This window comes from Caretta caretta, chromosome 6 (genome assembly GCF_965140235.1).
Source record: "Caretta caretta isolate rCarCar2 chromosome 6, rCarCar1.hap1, whole genome shotgun sequence".
Taxonomy (NCBI): Eukaryota; Metazoa; Chordata; order Testudines; family Cheloniidae; genus Caretta; species Caretta caretta.
In genome coordinates this window covers 2,727,908-2,742,934 of record NC_134211.1, presented here as the reverse complement: position 1 = coordinate 2,742,934, position 15,027 = coordinate 2,727,908, and the positions used below count along the sequence as shown (strand labels likewise).

At 51.3% G+C, this 15,027-nt stretch overlaps 1 protein-coding gene across 2 annotated transcripts; it reads left to right on the top strand.

Moving 5' to 3' along the window:
* The first annotated feature begins 426 nt into the window (after positions 1–426).
* On the top strand, positions 427–13,484 carry LOC125638091 (interferon-induced very large GTPase 1). Of its 2 annotated transcripts, none has more exons than XM_048853384.2 (6): positions 427–516; positions 1,037–1,326; positions 1,856–2,302; positions 2,868–2,933; positions 7,335–7,502; positions 8,586–13,484. In XM_048853384.2, exons 2-6 carry the CDS (start codon positions 1,056–1,058, stop codon positions 13,304–13,306), a joined length of 5,673 nt encoding a protein of 1,890 aa, XP_048709341.2. In that variant the 5' UTR covers positions 427–516; positions 1,037–1,055; the 3' UTR covers positions 13,307–13,484. The 2 variants fall into 2 exon arrangements, with proteins under 2 accessions (XP_048709341.2, XP_048709340.2); XM_048853383.2 differs by having other exon boundaries at positions 435–545.
* The last annotated feature ends 1,543 nt before the right edge of the window (positions 13,485–15,027 follow it).

Genomic DNA, 15,027 nt, shown 5'->3' with positions numbered 1-15,027 from the left:
CACCTTAGAGACTAAGACATTGATTTGGGCAGAAGTTTCCGTGGGCTAAAACCCACTTCATCAGATGCATGGAGTGGAAATCACAGTAGGCAGGTATAAATACACTAGCACGAGAAGAGATGGGCTACTTCTGGTAAAACTAAGATTTAGTATCTCCCAGAAAATTCCCACAATCTGGGGGTTTTTTCCTCCACCTGATCAACACAATACACTGCCTTCACCTGCTCCTGCTAATATGGCAGCAGGTCCTGCGGGACCCACAGGATCCCAATCCCACTGCAGGGTTAAACCTCACCAGAGAGGGGACCCCCCACCCTGCTGGAGGGGGGGGTGGAGGGGAGGGCTCAGCTCAGGGGGCTGGCAGTGGCCGGAGGAGCCGGACAAATCAGCGGCCACGGCCCGCGCCCGGTTCCGGTTTCACTTTCGTTTCCTTGGCGCTGTCTAGACAAAGAGAGTTCGCCGGGCGGGTGCGGCGGTCGGTTGCTGCAGAGACCGGGCCGTTCCTTCCCCCGGGCTGTGAGCTCCCGCCAGCAGTGCCCGCTGGGGTGCGGGGCTCTGGGGCTAGATCGGGGTCAGGGAGGTGGGGTCCTGGGGTGGGGGGAGGAGGAGGAGCGCCCAGGGAGCATCTTGGAAAAGTCCCAAACCAGCCTGCTCCTGCATGGGGCCCTCTTCACCCTGTCCCCCATGTTTCGCTATGGACAGGGGCACCCCAGTGCGGCGCTGCAGGGAGTGGGGGGTTAGTAGGGGGTGCTCTCCCCCCTGGGAGTCAGGGCTGGCCCCAGTGCAGAGCTAGGGGGCATGTGCCGCAGGGAGGGGGGTGTGGGCTCAATAGAGGGCACCCTCCCCTGGCAGTCAGGGCTGGCGCTAGGGGGCGCTGTGCTGCAGGGTGTGGGGCAGGGGGCGCTCTCCTCCGGGAGTCAGGGCTGGCCCCAGTGCGGGGCTAGGGGGCGCGGTGCTGCAGTGGATGAGTTGGGTGTGTTTTTTCGGGAGTTACAAACACAATCTGAAGTTGTTTCTCTCCAAATCCTTTGCCCAGCTGCAGGGACGTGGGCCCAATGGCCTTTGAGACGATCCGCCGGGGACGGGAGCGACTCATCGCCCTCCTTCTAACAAGCCCCGACCCCGTCTTGGACGAAGTGGCCTCGCTGGGGATAGTCACCGAGGAGGAGTATGAGGCCTTGGAGAAGCTCTCGGAGCCCAGGGAGAGGATCCGAAGGCTGCTGATAAAGATCCAGAAGAAGGGGGAGAGCGGCTGTGAGCAGTTCCTGGAGTGTCTGCAGAGCCTCTTCCCAGAGTTTCCATCAGATTTACAGCCCCCGGCACGCCGTGAGTTGGGGCTTTCTGAGTCATTTCAGTTTTTAGTGGGATTGTGTAGAAGAGACATAAAATGTAGCCAGGAGATATTGCGACGTAGCTGTGTATTGGTGACGGGTTGGACTAATGCTTAGAGCAGGGGGGGCCTGGAAGTCAGGACTCCTGGGTTCTATCCCTGGCACTCAGTGGGGCTTTCCAAACAGACCGACCTCAGCATGTCTGTAACATTCCTTGAAACCTGAGGATTTAGCCCCAAACCTGATCCCCCGCTCCCCTAAAAAACCTTGTCACCACCACCACCGCTCCCATGTAACACCCTTTTGCCGTAGACCACAGGATTTCTCTCTCTGTTTTTAACCTCTTCCCTCACTGCTGAGCTAACTAAAATGCAGGGCAGCAGCCAGCAGCCTCAGGAGAACAGCTGAGGGCTGAATGGGCCCCAGAAACGCTCCCTCCTTTCTCTCTCACCCAAGGAACTGACCGGAATTGTGAAGAAATCTGTAAGGTGCTGAGGTGGCATCGATTTGTTTTCCCTTTGTAGGGTACGTAACTCAGACAAAGGATGCAGAGAATCCAGAAGGTGGCACATCCTCCGAGAAGACCGGACAAGAAAATCTAGAAGCTGCTGTAGCCACACGGAAGAATGAGCTGGAGAATCCAGAAAGTGCTGAACTGCATGAGGTGAATGATCTAGGGTATCCAGACGGTTGCCCATCCTCAGGGGACATTGATCCACCGAACCCAGAAGATGCCATGTGCTCAGAGAAGAATGATCCAGAGAAGCCGGAAGAACCTGAGAAGCCGGAAGCTGAGCCGTCCTCAGGGAAGGGACTGGTGATACCAAATTTTGCCACATCCGCCATGAAGAACGGACCACAAAACCCAGAAACTGCTTTACCCTCAAAGAATGATCCAGAGAGTCCAGGAGGTGACAGATTCTCCGAGAAAGATGCAGCTGCTGTGTCCTCAGAGAGAGCAGATTTCGAAGGTACAGGACGGGTCTCTTGACTCGCCCTATAGGGCAATGCTTAAGAAGTATTTATGGCTGTCCTGCACTGGACACAGGATCCCAGGTGGGTTCTCCTCGGGGCTGGATGGAGAGGGATAGAGGGAAAGCTGTGCTCGATTTCAGATGCAGGAAGGGTCTAGTTCCTGTGTGTTTGGACCCCTTGCAAGAACAGAAGGTGCTTGTGCGTGTAAGGAAACAATTGCTCGTGGACATCTTGGGGGAGGCGAGGAGGTGCTTCTGGCTCCATGGAGCTACGTGGATTAGCAGGTTAACTCAACCACGAACCCCACCTCACACAGCTTAGTACCTTGAGCTCAATTTCAGCAGCTCCAGCTACAAGCTCGGTTCCTCCTCTATTATTTTAGCAGGGGCTAAGGTAGGGCTCCAGGTCTTCTGGCGTTCTCAAAGGGGTTCATGAGATGGAGCAAGAATTAAAGGCCACCTCTTGAAACCCTAGGCTAGACAAAGTCTATGGCCCAGATCTATAGGCTCCTAACTTCCATTGATGTGAGCCTAAATGACTTACACTTGCATTGCTTTTTAGGATCTGGAAATATCCCCAGCTGTGGAGAAGAAGAAAAGACTGCTGCAATAAAAGGGAAATTTGAAGGTAGGGTCTCTGCCAATCTGACCTGGGGGGAAATTTCTTCCTGACCACAAATACGGTGATCAGTTAGACCTTGAGCATGGGGTGAGACCCACCAGCCAGACACCTGGGTAAGAATTCTCTGTAGTCACTCAGAGCCCTTCCCATCTAGGGCCCCATCTCTGGCCATTGGGGATATTTGCTACATTTGGGCTACATGCCATTGTAGGCAGTCCCATCATACCATCCCCTCCATAAACTTAGCAAGCTTTCAGTCTTGAAGCCAGTTAGGTTTTTTGCCCCCAATGCTCCCCTTGGAAGACTGTTGCAGAATTTCACTCCTCTTCCTTATGGGCAATACCTCCCAACTTTTGTGTGACCTGCAAATTTGATTAGCACACGCCCACCTTTTGTGCCAAGATCATTGATAAAAATCTTATATAAGATTGGTCCCGAGACCGATCCCTGAGGTAACCTCCCTCCAGCCCGACAGTTCATCTTTCCCTATGACCCGTTGTAGTCTCCCCTTTAACCAGTTCCTGATCCACCTCTCAATTTTCATATTAATCCCCAACTTCTTCAATTTAACGAATAATTTCCCACATGGAAATGTAACAAATGTGAGACTGAAATCCAGGTAGATAAGCTCGACTGCATTTCCTTTGTCTAAAAAAAAAAAAAAACAAAAAACAGTCATCACAGAGAAAGCCATCAGGTTGGTCTGCACCATCTGCCTTTTGTGAAACCAGGTTGTATTTCATCCCAATTACCGTTCGTCTCTATGTCCTTAACTAGTCTCTCTTTCAGAATTTGTTCCAAGACCTTGCATACAGTTGAGGATGAACTAAGAAGCCTGTAGTTTCCTGGATCACTTTTTTTCCCTTTCTTAACAATTGGTACTACATTAGCAATCCTCCAATCATAGGGTGTGACCCCCACATTTAGAGATTCATTAAAAATCCTTGCAATTTCAGGTGCCAGTTCCTTTAATATTCTTGGATGGAGATTATCCACCCCCACCCCCCCATTTAGTCCCATTAAACTGCTTAAGTTTGACTTCCATCTCGGACGTGGTCATTTCGATTTCCATTTCCTCATTCCAATTAGCCACCCTCTCAATACCCCTAAACACCTCATTACCCTTATTAAAAATAGAGACAAAGTATTCGTTTAGTTGTGGGGTTTATTTTAGATTATCTTTAATCTCCACCCCATCCTTAGTTCTTATCAGTCCCACTTCTTTCCTTCTTTTCATTTTATTTATATGGCTAGAACCTTCTTATTGTTGGCTCTAATTTCCTTTCAAAGGTCCAAATCTACTTGTGGCAGTTCTCGCTTTATTTCTGTGCTTTCTGACCTCCAAGAGGCAGCTTTCCTTGCTGATCCGTCCCATCTTCCATTCCTTGTTGGCTTTCTGTTTTCTCTTCATCACCTGTTTGAGAAGCTTGGTCTGTAGCTTGGTCTGCAACCCTTCTCTATGAATTTTTTCTCCTTGCTTTGGATGCAGGCTCCAGATAATTTTGTAAGTTTGACTTAAAGTAATTCCAAACCTCCATGTTCAGATCCTTAAGTTCTTTGGCCAGTCCACTCCCCTAATTAATTCCCTTAATTTTTTAAAGGGAGTGCTTTTGAAATCAAGGACCCAAATTGCAAATCTGTTTTTGTTTATCCTTCCATTTAGGTTGAAACTGAATTAGCTCATGATCATTCAAACCAAGGTTGTCCCTTACGACCAGTTCTTCTCTGAAGTCACCAAAACTAAACCTAAAGTGGCATTCCCTCTTGTAGCTTCCGTGACTATCTGGTGAAGAAATCTATCAGCTGTCACATCCAGGAAAATCTAGGCCCTGCTATTATTAGTAGCACTCGTCCTCCAATCTATATCTGGGAAATTAAATATTAAAAACATTAAAGAGGTCTCTATCCCTATCCAGATCGGATCCTCGGGGTCTGTAGCAGACCCCAATCCCTGTCCCGGGGCAGTTTCTGGGAGTTTTGCTCCTCAAAGTGATTTTAGCTGAAATAGACTCTGTCGTTCCATCACGTCTAATTTCTTCAGTCTTCCTCATCATTAGCATACAGGGCTACTCCACCACCTTTACCTTTATTTCCGCCTTTTCTGCACAGCACAAAGGCTTCAATACCCGCACTCCAGGCATGATTACTAATCCACCATGTTTCTGTTATCCTGATAATATCTGGTTTCACTTCTTGCATCTGTAGTTCTAGATCCTCCATTGTGTTACCCAGACTCCTTGCACTGGTGTACAGCCATCTTAGTTGTTTCTGCGTGGCTTTGCCCAGCTTCCTCACTCGATTGGGTACAGTCATTCTGCTGCCAGTGTCTCCGACCTGGCTAGCAGTGTCATTGGTATCGGCACTGTCTTTCCTCTTCATGTCCATTCTCCAACCCACTGCTGTTCCTTTCTCTGTTGCTGTATTCCTCTTTCTTGATTTTTTCCCTCCTAATCAGGATTAGAATCCAGCATGGAGATTATGTGAGCGTCTCCCCTGAGTTCCTAGTGTAAATCTTTTAATCAGTTGTGGCAAACTCCACCCCGGAAGTCTATTTCCCTCCCTACTCAGGTGGAGTCCATCCCAGGAGAGCAGCCCTCTGTCCATGAATGCCTCCCCGTGGGCAAACCGCCCAAAGCCCTCCTGATAGCACCGCTGCTTGAGCCATCTGTTGCTCAGCATAATCGTGTCTCACCTTCAGGGGACAGGTAGAATCCCACTGAAAATTACCTGAGCCTCCATTTCTTTACGCGTCTTCCCCAGCCTGGCAGAGTCATCCTTGATGCATTCCAGTGAAAATCTAGCAGTATCATTTGTTCCCACTTGAAGGACAATCAGTGGATTCTTTCCTGCTTCCATTAGGATACTCTTTGGCCTCAGGTCCACATCTTGTATCTTAACTCCTGGCAGACAGGACAGCCCTCTGCTCTCAGGATCAGCTCAGGTGACAGGCCTGTCTGTTCTTAGAATGGATTCACCAGTCACGGCGACCTGCCTCTTCCTGTTGGTTATGTGATTCTCCAGCCTTCCCCATCTGTTCTTTCTGGCTGCAAGTCCTCGTGTCTCTTGTTCTCTCTTGCAATATTTTGTGTGTCATCCGCTGTCCTCTTGGGCTCCAAACTCTGACTATCTCCATTGACTCTTCCCCTCGTCATGTAGGACTCGCAAGTTCTTTTCTTCTTGCTTGTTCTCCCACCGTCTGTTGCTGCCTGCTGGGCCCCTTCTTCATCTTCCAATTCAGGGAAACCTGTTCCTGAGCTCTCTTTCTCCTTCACTAGCCCGTCTTTTCCTCTGCCTGGTTCTGGTAGTCACATGCTTCCATTGGCCACTTTCCTCATCTAGCAGCCTCCCCTCACAGTTCTCCCGTCCAGCTTCCATCTGCCGGTCTTGACTTTTCCCTTCAACCTTCCCTCCATCATCTGCTCAAATCCCCTTCGAAACTCAAACAAAGTCTCCACCTGCATCGCCAAACCTTGGATCTTCTTTTCCATCAGCTCCCTCAGGCAGCACTTCATACACCCAGCGATGAGCTGCCAAAATCTTAACAACCAGCTCCCTCCTCACCCCACGAGGGGGTCGTGGCCCACCCCTACCCCGGGGACTCCTACCCCCCTGTGTTCCTTGACGCCCCCCTCCCAGATCCCTGCCCCATCCACCCTCCTCCCTTGTCCCCTGACTGCCCCCAGAACCAGGCAGGAGGGTCCCGTGGGCCACTGTGGTGGGTGCCCACCCCGCCCCTAAGAGCCAGAGGGACCTGCCAGGGGGCGAGGTGGGGAGTCCCGGTGGTACTTACCTGGGTCAGCTCCCAGGAAGCATCCAGCAGGTCCCTCTGGCTCCTAGGGGCGGGGGAGCGTAGCTGGGGGGGGGGGGAGCAGGGGGAGCGGCCCTCCCCGTGGGTGCTCCAGCCCCAGAGCACCCATGGAGTCGGCGCGTAAGGTGCCACTTTTGGCCAGTTGTTAAATTTAGAAGCCCTTTTAGAACACAGGGGCACTGGGAAGGTCCAGGGCAGTGGTTCTCAACCAGAAGGACGCATACCCCTGTGGGGTACACAGAGGTCTTCCAGGGGATACCCAATTGCTGTAGCTCAGTGTTTCTCAACTTGGACGTTGCAGCCCCCAGGAGGGTCCTGGGACGGGTTTAGGGAGATCACAAGTGCAGGGCCGGCATTTAGGGGGGTGTCAAGCAAGGCAATTGCCTGGGGACCCATGCTATAGGAGCCCCACAAAGCGAAGTTACATGCTTCAGCTCTGCTGCCTGGAGGTGTGCTGTGACATTTCTTTGTATTTTTAAGTGAGGTGAAACCTGTGGTATGCAAGACAAATCAGACTCTTGAAAGGGGTCCAGTAGCCTGCAAAAGTTGAGAAACACTGGTCTAGGACCTCTGAGCAGGCTTCTCTTCTGGATCCTTAGATGGAGCGACTCCAGACTCAGATGTCTCCATGTCGGAGAGCAGAGCCGAGACACCAGGAGTTGCCATGTCAGTGGAGAGGTGCGGAGCTGAGACACCAGGACATTCTGCATCAGTGGACAGGAGCGGAGATGAGGCTCCCGAGACCTCTCCCAACAAAGTTCATGGAGGTAGAGTCCTGAGAACATCCCCCCCCAAGTCCTTCTCCCAACCCAAATCCCTCTGCCCTGAGTTGGCCAATGACGAAGTCAGTAAGGGCCCCCCACACTCCTGTGGTTCTTCCGTCCAGCGTCTCTATCTCTGTACACTAGCCGTGCCCGAGCTCCTGACCGTCCCCTGCGTATTGTCCATCTGTGAAGCACGTGGAAGATGCCAGGATTGTTTTACAAATACTACATGTAGAGCTGTGTGGAGAATGGAAAGTCCCTTTTGTGTTGGTTTCTGAGATTTTGAAATTTTGGGCTTTTCCTCCTCCAAATTCCCAAATCCTCCATAGAAGAAAATTCTGGGGAAAAATAAATTGTTTCTGAGCCGATGGAAACGCAGACGGCCCGCAGTGTCAGGAACCCAGCCAGCTCCGGGCATGGTTGCCTAGTAACCCAGCGAGCTCGGCTGGGCCCAATAAACCCGCACTGAGACTGTGTCTACACTTACCGGTAAATCGGTAAACTGGAGTAGAGTAACTTAGGTCGACTTACCGCTGTAGTGTAGACGAGGCTGAGTGACTGTGGTCCCTGACAGGACAGAAGGGCCCACAAGTCCCTATTTAACCCAGGTAGCCACAGCAGCACGACGGCTACTCAATCATTCACAGCTGTGCCAGACCGGCTCCCTGGCCAGCCCTTTCTCCACCCCTTAGCTGCTCCATTCTAGCCTTACGCCCTGCCTGCCTCTGAACCCCTGGCTCTAATCCCCGGCTGGCCTCCCAACCATGCCTCTGCCTCTGGATCTGCAGTGACAGATAGTCCTGGGGGCAGGAGTTTGGCCTAGGTCACACCATCTACGCCTCAGTGTGGGACACCCAGCCTCAGGAGCGAGGGAGTCTAGATAAAGTAAAGCCTCCCTAAGCGTTAGTGGAGACAGACGGGTTTGAACGTTTAGCTGGGTTAGTCCCCTTCAGATGAAACGAGCCGGGGAGGTGAAGGCTTCAGGCCTAAATTTTGGAAACAGAGAGATCAAGAGGAGGCCCAGGTGCAGCTGGCCCTGAGCTGTGATGCCATCCCAGGTGGTGATGCCTTCGTTTCCATTTGCAGGGAGAAGAGGAGCCCTGAAAACCGTCTTGTCAAAGCTGAGGCTCAAGAAGTTCAGAAATGGGAAACTGCGGCTGAGTGATCTCCTGGAAATCAGCCCGGAGAGCCTGAAGGACTGGACTCTTTCCATCCTGGGAGACTTGCCTTGGCACTTCCTGAGAAAGCTCATGGCTTTGAACGGGACAGCCAGAAGCACAAGCCTTGGGCAGGGGACATCTGATGAGGACACAAGTGAGGATGAGGAGGGTGGGGTGAGTGGGGATGTGTTTTCTGTGAGGGAAGACGACTCTAGGGCTTCTCTGCACCCCCTCGATGTTCTCTGTGCCGTTCTGCTTTGCTCAGACAGTTTCCTACAGCAGGAGATCCTCTCCAAAATGTCCATGTGCCAGTTTGCCCTCCCTCTGCTGCTACCTGCCGTTGACACCCCCAAGTGCACCCTACTGCTGTGGGCCATGAGGGACATTGTGAGGAAGTGGAGGCCCCACTCCCTGGCAGAGAGCAGAGGGTTCAGAGAGGAGAGCCTGGTGCTCACCAAAATGCCAACCATTTCCTTTGTGCGGATGGGGAGCTGCAGCTTCTCCAAGTCTAAACTCCTCAATGAGGTTCTCAGCCCCTCCCAGCAGCACCAGGATTTCTTCATCCATCGGGACATGGAGTCTGGGAACATCCCCCGGGAAATCGCAGATGGGCTAGTCGAGATTTCCTGGTATTTCCCTGCTGGGAGGGAGAATCTGGATCTTTTCCCAGAACCCATCGCGGTTGCAAACCTGCGGGGAGACATTGAGTCGCACTGGCTGCAGTTCAGCTTTTTAACAGAGGTCTCCTCAGCAGTGTTCATATTAACGGAGAGCATCAGTGAGAGAGAATACACGCTGTTATCATCTCTGCAGGGATCAGCCACTAAATACTACTTCATCCTTAACAGTCAGGCTGGGAAAGCCAAGGAAACACTGGGACTCCTCAATAAATTAGCCCCGCAACTGAATATGAACAAATCACAACTTCTGGTGAAACAGAAGAGCAACAATAGCGCAGAACTGGTGAAAAAGCTACGATCCACCCTACGGGGTGTCATGAGCTCCTCTCCCAAGAGCGCGAGCATCCGTGACATGGCTGTGACAGCGCGGGAGCTCGGGATCCAGGTGGATGAAGATGATGGAGAATGTTGGACCGCCTTGGAGCACGTTCAAGAAATCACCGCAGAAATACAGGACGTGGCAAAGTACAAGAGGGAAATGCTGAGGCTCCAAGGGGATCTGTGGAGGAACTTGGCTAAAGTGGAGAAAGAGCTGTGCCGGATGAAAGGCCAACGGGACGTCCCTCCGGAAGACTATAGATCCCAGCTGAGAGAAAGGTGGTTGGAGCTACGCAGGCAGCAGAACCAGTGTGACCTCACTAGCGGGATGGTTAAATTTATTAGCGGGATAGGACAGTTGAGTCCAGCTGAGAAACATCACTTCCTGAAATGGATGAAGTTCCACCTGGATCACATCGCCAGGGGGAACCTCTCTAGGCTCCGGGCTGAGTATAAAGAGAAATGTCGTGCTCTAGGGGATGATGCAAAACAGCTGGCAGAACTGGACGAACTAATCTCTGCCAGCTCCTTAGGGGTGGAGCATTTCATGCGTGAGTTGGGGCAATTTTACGAGGCCGAATGCTCAATGGTGAAAGACGGGAACATGGGGAACATCCAAAGGCAATTCATCTGTCTCCCAGGCATAGCAGCTGACCTGATGCTGGAAGGGTTTCCCATGGAGCTGATCGATGGAGATGCCTCCAACATCCCACTGCAGTGGGTGACAGATGTTCTGGCTGAGCTCCATGCCAAGCTGGGGGGAAGGTCCAGAATGCTGGTTCTAACAGTGCTGGGAGTGCAGAGCACTGGGAAATCCACCCTCCTCAACACCATGTTCGGCCTGCAGTTTGCAGTGAGCAGTGGCCGATGTACCCGAGGAGCCTTCATGTCCCTCATTAAAGTGGCAGAGAACTTTCGGCAGGAGCTGGGCTGTGACTTCATCCTGGTGATAGACACAGAAGGCCTGAAAGCCCCGGAACTGGCCAAGCTGGAGGACAGTTATGAACATGACAATGAGCTGGCCACATTGGTGATTGGACTGAGTGACATAACCATTGTTAACATGGCCATGGAGAACGCCACCGAAATGAAGGATGTTCTGCAAATTGTGGTCCATGCATTTCTCAGAATGGAGGAAATTGGACACAAACCCAACTGCCAGTTTGTGCATCAGAATGTCAGTGACGTGTCTGCGCATGAACAAAACATGAGGGACAGGAAACACCTCCTGGAGCAGCTGGATGAAATGACCAAAGCTGCAGCGAGGATGGAAAAGCAAAGCAGGGAGATGAAATTTTCTGACATCATGGACTATGATCCAGAGAAGCACAGTTGGTACATCCCTGGGCTGTGGCATGGAGTCCCTCCTATGGCACCAGTGAATATGGGATACAGCGAGAGCGTGTGTGAGCTGAAGAAATACCTGTTTGAATTCATGAGGAATCGATCACCTCACAGAGCCCCCAAGGACATTCCTCAGTTCATTGAGTGGGTGAGGAGCCTCTGGAACGCCGTGAAACACGAGAACTTCATCTTCAGCTTCAGAAACAGCCTGGTGGCTGAGGCCTATACCCAGCTGTCTGTGATGTACGCGGAGTGGGAGTGGGATTTCCGCAAGGAGATGCACCTCTGGATGTCCAAAGCCGAAACCACCATCCAGAACCAATCCCCAGACGATCTGGGTCCCGACACCTTTGAGAAACTAAGGCTGGAAGTTCACCAGATGCTCCACAATGGGGAGCAGAAGATGCAGCAGAGTTTACAGAGCTACTTTGAGAGTGGAACTGGGAACCTTCATTTGGTAGAGAAATACAGGGAAGATTTTCTCCGGAGTGTGACATTTCTCCGGCACGAACTGGAGAGCTATCTGCTCTGTAAATCTGAAGAGGCCATTCGTATCCAGAAAGGTCGGAGCAAGATAGACCATCTGCAGGCCAGGTACATGAAAACCATTGAAGGGAAGGTGGATGGGCTCTTGCGGGACTGCAGGGAGAGGGACAAGGAGCTAACGCCCAAGGAACTGCAAAGAGAGTTTGCCAAGATGTGGAAGGAAACCTTAGCAGAGCTGCCACTGGAGAGCTTACCCCTACGCCAAATTCATAAAGACATCCGCTACCAGCTCTGCAAGGACCTGGAGAACAGAGGGAGTTTGGTCAAGCAGATGCTCCATAAAGCCCAGAGCTTGTTGACCTATCAAAGCAAACCCTTCTGCATGAAGAAGGAGTATCTGGACTTGGCTTGGTACAGAGTGCCTGTGGAGTTTATAACTCAGCAATGTTGGCGTGAATTGGAAGAGTTCACAAAGTCCCTGATGGAGGAGTGTAGGAGGTACGTTGGGCAGAAGGTCCACTCCCAAGGGGATTACGACCAGACCTACTGCACGGAATTGCTGTGGATGATCAACGAGAGGCTTCAGGAGAAGATCGCTGGGAAGATGTGCACCAGTGCTTCCTTCGAAGTTGATTTAAAACTTCACATCCTGGGCGAGGCGGCCAGCGCTTTCCAGAAGATGCACGAAGACTTTCTCAAGAAGAACGACCCTCAGCGTCGCCTGGAGGAGCTGAGACCTCAGTATTTCTCCACCTTCAGAGACGTTTACTATGAGAAGGATGCCTGCCAGAAGAGAGCTTTTGATTTCTGTGACCGGTGTCTGAGACCCGCCCTGTGGGAGTATATGAAAAAGAGACTCGGGATTGAGATAGTGGACAACTTTCTCAGCAGTGGAGAATCCATCGAGTACGGCAGCCGGAGCTTCTTCCAGTTCTCCGTGCAGAAGAAGCTTCTGGAGGAGATGGACTTCAATAACTACGTGAAATACATCAATAACTATGAAGTGTTTGTCAAATCTTGGATCCAGACACGCCTGTTTGAGCGCTACAGAGAGATGGGGGGCTTGAAGGAGCTGGAGAAAGTGGTTCTAGCCACAATAATGAAGAAAATCCAGGAAACTCTGGAGAGCTCTGAGTGCCAAGACGCCCCCACCGTCTCTGAGTTCTTGGACCATTTTTGCCAAGCGATGTGCAAGGAGCTGGTCATCTCCAAGGACAGTTTGGAGGTGATCCTCTTCAAGAACACAGCCAGTGTCGGGCAGTTCTCAGCGGACATCCAGACCTTCCTTCCCCAGGTGGAAGAAGGTACCCTCTCAGAGTGGGAAGAGCTGAGCGGGGAAATGGTCTTCACACAGCTCCAGTTCAAGCCCCAGGATGAGATCTTCAAGCGCGTGTTTGGCTGTGGGAAGCAGTGTCCGTTCTGTAACGTTCCCTGTGAAGCAGGAGGCAGTGACCACAAGGAGCATTTTGCATCAGTGCATCGGCCTCAAGGGCTGGGGAGATACAGGGATGAGACAAGCAAGAGACTTATATATTCTTTATGCTCCTCTGACGTGGTTTCTTCAATGTTATTTCGAAATCTGCACACAGCCTTCCAATGGCATCCCTACAAAGATTATCGCCAATTTTACCCCACCTGGCGCATTCAACCAGACCCCAGCATCAGCGCCTCCGATTATTGGAAGTTCATATTCAGAAAGTTCAATCACCAGTTTGCCAAAGAGTACAAAGCGGATCCTGCCGATCTCCCCACAGAGTGGAAGAAAATAACCGAGAAGCAGGCTCTGCAGAGCATCCGAGAGGCCTTTAACATGGAATAGAGGCAGGCTCTCTGCATTATGATACAGTCTTTAACTTCACAACAGGGCCCCGTCAGTCTTAATCCTGGCATTTTGCTACTTCCCAGGGCTTGAATTTGCCACCTGAAGGCTCCTTTAATGTAGTTCTTTGTATGTAATTGCCTAGGTTTAAAAAAAAATAAGTGGAAAAACAAAGCAATTCCATTGTGTGGCATCATAATGACACCTCCATAGCTCCTCAGCAGGGCTTGAACATTTAGATCCCGTGCACACACCTCCACCGGTTAAGCTCACCAAGTAACTGATAGCAGTAGTAAGTTGTCATCCTCCCTGGGGACCGGCCAGCAGAGGGGAGTGAGGGACACATTTTGCCAGTGGATTTCGTAGATATTTGCTGAAGGAGAGGAATGATGAGACTCAGGACTCCTTGGTTCTGTCCTTGGTTCTGAGGGGAGTGTGCTCCAGCGGTCCTGTCATAGACCGATCTGTCCATTCCCCCGCATCTTGACCCCTTTTGACCCGTCCCTTCCACCATGTCCCCGCATCAGTCCCAGTCTCCCCACTACCAGCTCCTCTTTTGCTACATCTCCAAGTCCCCAGCTGAAATTAGGGCTTTATAATGGGAAGTGTCAGGCAACCTTAACTACAGGGGGTGCTAGCAGCCCTGCCTATACAGCAGAACCCTGTTTATCCGACCCTCCATTATCCGGCTCTCCATGTTAACCGGAGAACCAGTGTGCACAGGTCCAGAAGGGGGCGATCTCTCCTGTGGCCACTAGATGGTGATGCAGCATTGCACTTTCCCATTCTCCGGTTTCTCTGTATTTCTGATTACCCAATCTGGCCCCAGTCTCACTTACATCAGATAAAAGGGGTTCTGCTGTACTGTATTCTGTCCTTGGCTTCTTTGCCCCGAGAGGTAGAAATACAGCAGGGTCATTTCCCCGAGGGTAGGTGGGTCATTTATTATATATCCCAGGTGCCTTGTGGGACAAATCTAAAGAATCCCACACACACTTTGCCCCCTGCTGAGCCATGAGCCACTTCCCTCTGAAATCCAGATCCTTTAGCTTGTGCATGCGGACAGGGAAATGGGCAAGTGGCCCCAAGGCCCTGAGCTGTTGGGTTGGTGGATCCAGGTGCGGCGTCCAGTTTGCCCCTCCTTATGGCGGATGACTCTCTGTTGAGTTGCGTTGGGTGGGTCATAGAATCATAGAATATCAGGGTTGGAAGGGACCCCAGAAGGTCATCTAGTCCAACCCCCTGCTCAAAGCAGGACCAATTCCCAGTTAAATCATCCCAGCCAGGGCTTTGTCAAGCCTGACCTTAAAAACCTCTAAGGAAGGAGATTCTACCATCTCCCTAGGTAACGCATTCCAGTGTTTCACCACCCTCTTAGTGAAAAAGTTTTTCCTAATATCCAACCTAAACCTCCCCCACTGCAACTTGAGACCATTACTCCTCGTTCTGTCATCTGATACCATTGAGAACAGTCTAGAGCCATCCTCTTTGGAACCCCCTTTCAGGTAGTTGAAAGCAGCTATCAAATCCCCCCTCATTCTTCTCTTCTGCAGGCTAAACAATCCCAGCTCCCTCAGCCTCTCCTCATAACTCATGTGTTCCAGTCCCCTAATCATTTTTGTTGCCCTTCGCTGGACTCTCTCCAATTTATCCACATCCTTCTTGTAGTGTGGGGCCCAAAACTGGACACAGTACTCCAGATGAGGCCTCACCAATGTCGA